This window comes from Alnus glutinosa, chromosome 3, assembly GCF_958979055.1.
Source record: "Alnus glutinosa chromosome 3, dhAlnGlut1.1, whole genome shotgun sequence".
In the NCBI taxonomy this organism is placed as follows: Eukaryota; Viridiplantae; Streptophyta; class Magnoliopsida; order Fagales; family Betulaceae; genus Alnus; species Alnus glutinosa.
The window spans coordinates 35779323-35790264 of record NC_084888.1 but is presented as its reverse complement, the minus strand read 5'-3'; the positions used below and the strand labels follow the sequence as shown (position 1 = coordinate 35790264).

Here is a 10942-nt window from a genome sequence, read left to right as displayed (position 1 = left end):
TAAGCCACCGATCAAAAGTATTATATTGTAGATGAGTCGATATGTAGAAACTTCTAAGGTGGGATGACTAGAACTCCTATATATGTTCACAACTACATAGTATACTTTAAATGTTTTCTATTAGTCGGTGTTTGCTATATTAGCTATTGGGGTTTTCCAAACAAAAGTTTATAAAATTGGTATCAGTTATAATACTCGCGAGACTAGAAAAGAAAAGTTGGTTCCTTGGGAAAACTCAGTGAATAGTATACATCTGAGGTCTTAGTGTAATTATTTATGCTAAGACGGTGGGCTCATAATTACACCTGTGTGGATGCGGAAACCCCCGCAACCGTGCAAACATTGATGCTTTGGTTGCAGGTTCTGCGGATATAGATATTGACTCGTCCACCTAATGTATGGGATGCTATGATTGGAGCACATCGCGATAGTCATAAGTCACAGACTCATGGGTAGTCTGCATTTTGGGTATTTTATTTATGGCTCGTGTCTTACGTGGCATATGTATTTATTGAGTCAATATTTTAGTATGTAGTTAGTGTAATGTGTTTATGAGCCTTAAATAGATAGACTTGTAAATGACTTTTGTTGTTGTAATTAACTGTTATGTGTTAGATGTATTTCCGCTTATGATATGTGTTCCACAACACATTGACATTTATATTTCGTTGTGTTAAATGTAACTCTGAATATCAGGTACATGTTATAGAACGTGTACAAGTAATCGTGCCATTGTGAAGATCTATTTGTGTATGTTTTCAAAAAAAAAAAAAAATGGGTCGTCACATATATTTTCATATATACATACGTATACAATACATACACATGCATATAAACGCAAACAGAACAATAAAATTAGAAGGAAAACTAAGTAGAATAGAGCATTAAATTAGAAAGGTTCAAATTACACTGTATTGCAGAACTAGAGCAAAAGCTCAAACTACAAACATTTTTAGTCCTTCGTCTTCCACCACTGCTTTTATTCCAATCTTCCATGCATATTCCTTCGAAGCTTTTGCTTCAATTATTATTTATGTAATACATATATGTTCCAGAGATTGTTATACATCAATAACAGCCACTGCAATGGGGCTCCTAACTTGGAACGTTCCATCATCCCACACTAAAGAAGCAGAGTTAATGAATTTATCTATTATTCCTTCAATCGTGAGCGCAAACGATAGCTTTTGTCCAAGAGTTGTGAATGATAGAACGCTAGGGTTCACTTTGATTTTAAGTCCAAGCGGGGATGTCAAAATAGCTTTATACGTAGATGTTGGTGATCCAACATTTGTGACTGTCCGATTATAAGCTTGACTAACAGATTTGGAGGACGAAGTGACTAGAGCAAAAGAAGGATAGTTGAGATCAAAGACTGTTCCATTAATGTCTTTAGAACAACTACTATTGTCTCCAGTAACAAGCTGTAATAACTTGGTACTATATCCTTGGCCGCACAAAAATTTGATGTAGTCAAGTGTATCAATATCATATACTAAACCAGGATTTTGAGCCTTAAGAGGATTTATATTGCCTACACCATATGCATATTCAGCCTCTGGATTCTTTGTAGCACTCATGGGGACAGCTGCAAGTAATATACCAAATGGGAGTGAGTTCGTCATGGTTTTGGCCTGCGTGCATGCAATAAATTATCAAGACTATGAACTATACATCACGTAGATATTACCAGTAGTCATAAGAGCCGACTTGATAGCAGCAGGTGACCATGTGGGGTGGAAGGATTTTATATAGGCAACTGCCCCAGTAGCATGTGGGCAAGCCATTGATGTCCCTGAGATTATATTGTATTGCAACAATCTGTTATCGCCTTTAAATCCTGAAGTTGGGGAAACTGGAGACCATGCGGCTAGAATGTGAACTCCGGGAGCAGCTAAATCCGGCTAACCAAAAAAAAAAAAAAAAAAGGTTAAATGAGATAAATAATACAAGAGCGCAAATCTAAATAAGATTATTACCTTGAGAATGTTTGGTGTAACGGGACTTGGACCCCTTGATGAGAATGAGGCTATGTAAGGGGCAAATGCATCTTTACCCTCATTACTCTTATGAATAGTCGTCGTTGCGCCCCTGTAAATTGTGTGTTCTTTAGGTTGTTATATTTTGCGAACTTCTTTCAATTAATGTCTAAAATATTTTAGATTAATACCTTGTTGAATTTATGTATGAGTACACCTTGCTACCATCTTCCAAGTGAAGGTAAGATGCAGGCAAGGGAAAAGATTTAGCAACATCTTGGCGTGCTCGGCCTTGCATCACAGTACCCACAGCACCAGCTAAGAATTCCCCTTCCCCTGTAGTCCGGACATCGCAAAGTACAATTTTACCCTTCACCAAATCTTGGTCTAGTGAATTTTTTTTGCAATACCTGCATTTTAACAATAATTAAGTTCCATTTTAATTATCACGTTGGAATGTGTCTACAATTGGTACTGCTATTCTAAAACACAAGAAATGTTTCATCTGCCAGTTTCATAGATTTATGCAAACAAAAGCAAAAGTAATAATTATTGGATACATTTCATTTTGTAGTTACCTGGAATCGGACCTATTGAAACCTCTTCTAGTGTTTGGTACATCTCCACCATAGATTATTGGATACATTTCATTCTTGAGGTCAAAAGTATTAATTGAAATTCCCTACACATGGAGTAGAAGTAAAATGAAAAAGATAGTAGTATATATCTACTGATCGATAATATAGATATTTAAAGCAGCTGATATAACGTTTTAGTTATATACCTCATAAATATTGTTGTTACCCAATTGGACCTTAGTGAAGAACTTTCTATCTATAGTGCTTGCAGCCATAGAGAGAGACCAGGGCGAATCATTTGTAATGGTTGCTAGATCTGGACCGTAGTTACCGGCAGATTTTGATGTCAATATTCCATTTCTCATAGCATGAAAGGCACCAATGGAACTTGCATCTTCAAAATACTTATGAGGAATGCGTCCACCAACGGAAAGAGTTATGATGTCAACGCCATCAGCAATGGCATCGTCAAATGCAGCAAGAATGTCAGCATCAGAACAGCCACCGAACCAACATATTTTGTAGACAGCAATACGTGCTGATGGAACTCCTCCTCGTGCTGTTCCCAAGCCATAGCCTAGTAGGCTTGCCCCGCTAACTAGGTTCCCAGCTGCTGTTGATGCAGTATGTGTTCCATGGCCATTTGTATCTCTAGGAGATTTGACTTCATTTTCGCCAAAAACTCCACTGCTACGGTAATATTGTGCTCCAATGATTTTACTGCACGAGTGTATCCAGATTTAATTTGTTAATTAGTTGTGCTTTTTGACTCTATGTATGTCTTTGTGTGTGTCTCCGCATATGTGTGGTCGTGCAGATAGGCAAAACATAGGGTTGTAAAGATGTATATACTTGTTGCAAGTGAAATTGGTCAAGGCTTGGCAGGTGCCCTTCCATTTGGTAGGTGGTGGACCAAATCCTTCGTCACTAAAGCTATCTAACTCCGGCCAAATTCCAGTGTCAAGCACTCCTATAATGATGTCGCTTTCAATAGGTCTTCGAGGAACTTGCTGCGGAAAGCCAAGAAAGTCCCATGACCTTGTTGTTTGAAGCTTTTTTTGTTCGCTAGGGAACACAGACACTACGCCATCCATTCCTACATATTCATTGTCACAACATTTTGTGATGGACATAGAAAACATGAGTTAATTTCAAGAATACCTTCCACCCATGGGTACTGGTTGGGGGGACGAGAGAATTAATTTGGTTCACCGACCAGTCATTTTTTGAGCTTCTTGCTCGGTTAGCTCCACTGCAAATCCACTGAAACTCCTCTTGTAGCTATAAAGCAGAGACTTTGGTCCAATATTGCTGAATGCAGGCATATAAATTTCACAAATTAGAGCTCTAGGCACATTTCAATCCCTTAACACATACATAACTTTGACGGGATTTATTATCGCCGTTAACAGAAATTGTTAACACAAAAAGCCTGTAAAATTACTATTTATCCTAAAAGTTAATAGGAAAAGATGAATTTAATCATTTATATTCTAACAGAGCCCATTGCAACCCCAATGGTACTGATTGGAAGATTGGGAGAGACGTTGCAAATTTTTGGGTAGATTAAGGGAATTAAATATAATTTCTCCCCTTTTTTTGTTTTTTTGTTTTTCATCTATTTTGCTTTTCAAGAGGTGCAAAAAAAAAATGAATTACTATAATAGTGTAATTTAAGGAAAAAATGGAATTAAATGAATATAAAGAGAAAATTAAAAGAGGCACGTATAATTAATAGAGTAATGATTTTTTCACAACTCTTACACAATTCTAACACAACTATAACTAATTTTTTTTATTATCAACTATTAAATTTGTTTTCCTACATGTAAGCCCTAAATATTTAATGGTTGATCTTAAAAAAAAGTTGTTAGAGTTATGTAAAAAACATTACTCTAATTGATAAACATATGATATTAAATGAACATCAACATAGTGACATCATTGCCATTTGAAAGGTATCTCTTTTAAAATAAAAAAGAAATAAAATAAAAAATAAAAACCCAAAAGAATGTGAAATATGTCTTTTCCCTTAAAAGAGAATGTTAAAAATAAGAGTAATGTTATATACCACATGAATATTCTACAAAGTTGACGTGGTTGGATCTAGTAACCCTTAGATCAGGCATTATTAACTACAAATCTAGGTTATCAAAATGTTTTCCAAGTTTCAATCACTTCCAGTCAAGTGTCATGTGCTATTGATTTAATATAAAACTTTTCAATATTTTTATATTTAACTTAACAATTTATTATATTATTATATTACAATTATAAACACCTTATTTTAATTTTTTTACCTTAGGACCCAAATTTTATTCAACCGCCCCCTGTATAAGATCCTATTCGGAATTGTATTGGGAAAAAAAAAAGATTTTATATCCAAAATAAGCTTTTAATAACAAGATTTACTTTTAAGCTTTTTTTCAAAAGTGGGTTTTAACCCCCGTTCTTTTTTTATTTTTTTTGAAAAAAAAAAAAAGCAAAATTTTAAAAAAGTATTTTTTTTGAATTTTTTACAAAGCAAACCATATTTTTGTTTGGCACAACTTTATATATGTTAGAAGTACTTTTTAAACTCATTAACACAATCTCTAATAGGCTATAAGACCATTGATATAAAACTAAAACAGGGCAATGTAGCTGGTTCAACACAAGCTTTAAATTTTGTAAAGTTCCATAAATTATGATTAGACAAAATAAGAAATTCGAGGCATATTCCAACACAAGTCAAACACTGTGATCACAATATCTATCTATAATCTATGTAAGCCTAGACTTTTTTATAATGTTTGTAAAAATTAATATATTTCCTACTGTAATTTCCAAAGGAAGGTGATAATAACAACATTATCATATATTTTTAGGAAATAGATTCGAGAGGAGGAGGGTACAGATCTGCTCTCTCCACCTCTCCCTTTCTTTTTCTACTCCCCACTCCTACCATCCCCCTTCCATCCTGATTTTTTCTTTTATTTTTAGGTGTTTTTCGACCAGATCAAAATTTTTGGCATCTCCTCTATACATCCTTCCATCTACTTCCGTGTTGTGCCGTTTATCTCCTCCTTGGCCGCTTTTGTTGTTTGCTGGTTGTGTTTTTGCTTTGAATAAGAGTTTTCTTCTCTGTAGATCTATTCTTATGGGCAATCTATGGGATGCAGGTTAATCAAGTGTGAAGGATTATCTCTCACGGCCTAGATAGTTCAGTGTGAGGAGTTATCTCTCACGGCTAGTTTAAATAAATTTTTAAGATATTTTGCTACAATTGGCTTAGATCTAGTATGCTCGGAGCAGATCTGCTCTTTAACTATTTGTGTACGTACATGAGTTAGCGGGTGATGAAAGTTATAGATAACACTTTATTGTAAAAAATTTGTTTGTATCTATAACTTTGTAACTTCATAGCATATGGCTATGATTTTGCAGAACTTCATGATTTGTGGTGTAAAAGCTTTATGCTCGTGATTTTTTATTAATGAAATGCTCAGATCTTTTGTTAAAAAATAAATAAAAAATTTATCATCATGACCAATTCGAAAAGCAAGTTGTAACAAGAAATTCAAAGATCAGATAGCAAGTTTATAATTAATGGTTCCATATTTGTGCTGCTTAATTTTATAACCTGCCAATGACTTCTTGTAGCATGCTTGTGTGAAGGGATGATGTGGAAATCTCGTCCATCTGCTTGTTGCCCATATACACAATGTAAGCCTGCGTGCACAATTATCATTGGTATTTGGTAGAAAATGGAACCTGTTAATTATCTTCTAAACACGAAAAAGATGGCCAATTTTAGAGATATTTGGCCATAAAAAATATAATTAAGAGATGATCGATCAGCCATGTATAGAGATATTTACCTTTCTGTCATTCTGAGAAGTTGAGTGACCAACAAGGAGAGTGAAGGCTAGACTGAGGAGGAGAAGCCATGAAAGACTAGAGCTTTTTCTGGCCATTGCAGGTTCAGCGATAAACTTGGTTCAGCGATAATCTTGTCATATATAAGTACTAGAAAATGTCCTTATATAAAGTTGTAAAAAAAAAAAAAATCTTATAGAAGAAAAAGCTCGTACACGAAAAATCACTAAATAGTTCCACATTCTTATCCTTTTCTCCTAGAAAAGGTTCTTACATAAAGTTGCCAAATACAAAAAATCAAAAATCAAAAAAAGGTTCTTACTTGAGAAAGCCCTAACAATTTCACATTTTCACCCTTATCTATTTATTTATGGTTCAGTTTGTGCTCGAGTTTTGAAGTTTGTTATATATTGTTAGTGGTGGTGGTTCAATCGCCTCAAGCTAGCTAAGTAATTTTTATGTGGTTAGATGGGTAAGTACTAGAAAACAATGAGAATCTTCAAGCGTGATTAGTATTAAGTACCATTTTAGATCCCACTAATGTCTTGATCGCATCTAATTAATTAAAGTAAAAATTCTGGTCGTCTGATCCCCCTCCTACGTACCTTTTTTAATAGAAAAAAAAAAAAAAAAAAGTTTTAAAGTTCATTTTCTCTTAGAAATCAAATTCCCCATAAATTATAACTCCAACAGCTAAGAGACGACCTGAGGTCAACCAAATTGAGATAAGCTTTGGAGACTTATCTCCAAGACAAGGTTGGAAAATTGGTTTTAAAGGCCGATTCCCTATGCACTTTAATAATGACACATACTGATCCTATTGCAATTATTAATTTGTTAACACATATTAGCAAATTATATAAGCCAATTATAGGTCTATCACTCCTAATGTCAGGAATTTTTTATTTTTTATTTTTCTTCTAATCACATGGACCTATTGTGTCTTTTTTTTTTTTGCTTATCCACAAAATTTTTAATCTTCTTTTTTTAAAAAAAAAATAAATAAATAAATTCAAAGAGCTATTGTTAAACGCGCGTCATTTCTTTTATTTTGAAGTCTTGCTCTGTTTTCCACATAGTATCATAATTAACTTCCTCTTCTTTTCCTTCTTTAAACAGCTAGACAACGAATGTGACGACAAAGTTTACTACAAATTAAAGGAGACCAAAGGACAAAGCTCGTGACCCTATTCGATAAAGTATGAAACCAATTGGTACCAACACTGATTCAAGTTCATGATTGTCTCGCGTGGGCCACTCAATCATGCATGTTTTTGAAATCATTTAGAAGATTCTCCATTCTCTCTTCTATTGGATCAAGAGTGAAAAATATCATTCCTTGTAATCTATTCTTTCGATCACTTACGGTCAAGTTTCAAGTTTCATTGTTCAAATATAAAACTTTTCAATGTTTTTATATTTAACTTAATAATTTATTATATTATTATACTACAATTATAAACACCTTATTTTAATTTTTTAACTTAGGACCCAAATGTTATTCAACCGCCCTCGTATAAGAGCCTGTTTGGAATCGTATTGGAAAAAAGTGCTTTTATATCCAAAATGAGCTTTTTAGAACAAAATTTATTTTTAAGCTTTTTTCAAAAGTTTATTTAAACCTTTTTTTTAAAGCAAAAATTCAAAGAAGTATTTTTTGAGATTTTTACCAAACATACCATGTTTTTGTTTGGCACAACTTTATGAGTAATTAATTCTAGTAGTACATTAAGTGTACATCAAAAAATGAGGTACTTGATCAAAATCATCATTTGATCAATTACATGCCTAATAGTGATTTTAAATGTCACCTCATTTTTTATGGACACTTGATGAATACTTAATGTAATGTAGGATTACTCCAACTTTATATGTACTAAAAGTAGTTTTTAAGTTCATTAACACAATCTCTAATAGGCTATCAGACCATTGATATAAAACTAAAGCAGAGCTTTCAAGGTATATAGCTAGTGATCAACATAAGCATTAATTTTGTTAAGTTCCATAAAATATGATTAGACAAAATAAGAAATTCGAGGCATATTCAAACACAAGTCAAACACTGTGATCACAATATCTAAATATAATCCATGTAATCCTAGACTTTTTTATAATGTTTGTAAAAATTAATATATTCCTACTGTAATTTCAAAGGAAGGTGATAATAACAACGTTATCATATATTTTTAGAAAACAGATCTGAGAAGAATAGCGAGTAGTTCTGCTCCCTCATTCTCTTCTTTTCTCTTTCTACTATCCGTTCCTACACGTACTCTCCCTCCCATTCTGGTTTTTTCTTTTGTTTGTACGTATTCTCTGACCAAATCAGTAATTTTGGCCTCTTTGCTATGCATCCATCCATCTACTTTCATGTTGTACCGTTCATCACCTCCCTCACCGCTTCTGCTTTTTGACTCTTATGTTTGTCTTTGTGCGTGACTTTGCATATGTGTGGTCGTGCAGTTAGGCAAAACATAGGGTACGCTGTAAAGATGTATATACTTGTTGCAAGTGAAATGGGCTGAGGCTTGGCAGGTGCCCTTCCATTTGGTAGGTGGTGGACCAAATCCTTCGTCACTAAAGCTATCCGACTCTGACCAAATTCCAGAGTCAAGGACTCCTATAATGATGTCGCCTTTGATGGGTCTTCTATGAACTTGCTGCGGAAAGCCAAGGAAGTCCCACGACCTTGTTGTATGAAGCTTTTTTATGTTCGCTAGGGAACACAGATACCACGCCATCCATTCCTGCATTCATTAATGTTACAACTTACAACTTTTATTGTAGATGGTGGGGAGAGAATAGGTTCACCGACCAGCTATTTTTTGAGCTTCTTGCTCGGTTAATTCTGCTGCAAATCAACTGAAACTCCTTGTGTAGCTATGGAGTAGAGATTCCGGTCCAGTATTGCTAAATGAAGGCATATACATTTGACAAGTTAAACGGCTGGGAGCATTTCGATCCCTAATAACTACGATGGGCCTTATTACTATTAAGGCACTTTTGAGAGTTTCTTTCGGGACAAATAGGCCCCTCTGCTCAATTTTTTTAATTGTGATATTGTCTATATCATACCAATTAAAACACGAAATGCATATCCAAATTTACATCAATCTGTCTCAATATATCGTGTGCAATTATATATACAATGTTTTTTTTTAAAAAGAAAAAAGAAAAAGGAATGGAAATTAATCTAGCCTATTGCCATCGCCACCACTACCTCCACCCCATAGAAAATAAAAACTGAGGCTCCGCTTGTTTTGATGTAAAATATTTTCCAGCGGATGACGGTGGATTCCAACAAACTTTGGTAACCATTGACAGATTCTTGCAAACTCCGGCACTCGGCAGCCTTTTAATTTTAATTTTAATTTTTTTTATTTCAGGTTTGAAATTTTAAAAAAATAAAAATAAAAAAATAAAATACTATGGGTCTCTTTTTTAGAAAATATAGTCTCTTTCTATAGGAATAGTCATTCCCATAAGAATTGCTATTTCAATGACGAAAAACTTACCAAACTATTTTATGGATTTAATCATTGGGCCAAACGTACCCTAAGTCTCTATGCAGGGAAGAAAAAAAATAAAATAAAGAAGGCCACAGGCCCACAAGGGATCAAGATCGAGGGTGGACTCGATCTTACGTACCGTGCGTTTGACTTGTTAGAATTTCAATGATTAGTTTATTAGACAGAGTCACTACGTTAGGTTGGATTGGCTGAGTGGTGAATGGTAGGTGTTGGAGAAATAATTAGCTCTAAAGACATGTGGGCCGAGCCCATCGGGTCGGCCCAGCAAGATTAGACCCAATTTATAAGACCATTCGTTATCTCCAAAAAGACGTATATCCCGAGTATATCAAGATAGACTTCTATCCCATCAAATATGGGATAAGATACCTAATAGAATGACATTAGCTAAAGAGAGTGTCATGTCCAGTTTGGACTCTACTACCCAATTTGAATTCTATGTGATCTAGGACTCAGACTCCTAATTAGAAAGATAAGATTCAAGACTATGTGATCTAGGACTCAGACTCCTAATTAGATTATACTCCAAGCACTCTAGTGGTTTTATAACTGTGAACTGTGAGTCTATAAATAAGACTACGGCGTCAGGTATTTAAAAGACAAGTAGATTCTCTGAGCTTTTGAGATTACAGATATTTTCCAAAAAATTAGTTTGAACTGACTTAGGCATCGGAGTGGGGGTCCGGTCGGCACCCCCATAGTCCGACGAGCCGTTTATTATTTTGCAGATTACGAGGAGAACGAAGATTAAGGAAGGCAACGAATCACAAGGCAACACGTCACCATACCGGAAACTGTACCAACAGTTTGGCGCCGTCTGTGAGAACGACGAATCGTTCTTGCGAAAAAAAAAATCCGCAACGGTGACTACGCGATCAGATCACGAGAAATGACAATTCTCGTCTTCAAAAATCACGGGTGAAACTGGCATGTGGTTTCTTCCTTCAAAGATCATCAATAGTCCAAGACAGATCTATATAGATCTACAGTCGTACAC

The 10942-nt window shown here is 34.7% G+C and overlaps 1 protein-coding gene across 2 annotated transcripts; it reads right to left on the bottom strand.

Annotated features, from left to right (window-relative positions):
- Positions 1-855: 855 nt before the first annotated feature.
- LOC133863906 (cucumisin-like) lies at positions 856-6616 on the bottom strand. Of its 2 annotated transcripts, XM_062300046.1 has the most exons (10): positions 6418-6616; positions 6180-6268; positions 3774-3868; positions 3410-3653; positions 2764-3277; positions 2558-2661; positions 2171-2389; positions 1980-2091; positions 1691-1904; positions 856-1588 (listed from the first exon to the last, which is right to left on the bottom strand). In XM_062300046.1, the coding sequence occupies exons 1-10, from the start codon at positions 6511-6513 to the stop codon at positions 1062-1064; spliced, it is 2214 nt and encodes a 737-aa protein (XP_062156030.1). In that variant the 5' UTR covers positions 6514-6616; the 3' UTR covers positions 856-1061. The 2 variants fall into 2 exon arrangements, with proteins under 2 accessions (XP_062156030.1, XP_062156031.1); XM_062300047.1 differs by lacking the exon at positions 3774-3868 and having other exon boundaries at positions 6418-6552.
- Positions 6617-10942: the final 4326 nt, after the last annotated feature.

Coding starts and splice junctions, on each gene's coding strand:
- LOC133863906 (XM_062300046.1), bottom strand. CDS start 6,513: ATGGCCAGAAAAAGCTCTAGTCTTTCATGGCTTCTCCTCCTCAGTCTA. Junction 3,869..6,179: donor CTACAAGAAGTCATTGGCAG/GTTATAAAATTA, acceptor GCCTGCATTCAG/CAATATTGGACCAAAGTCTC. Junction 2,092..2,170: donor TCATACATAAATTCAACAAG/GTATTAATCTAA, acceptor CACAATTTACAG/GGGCGCAACGACGACTATTC.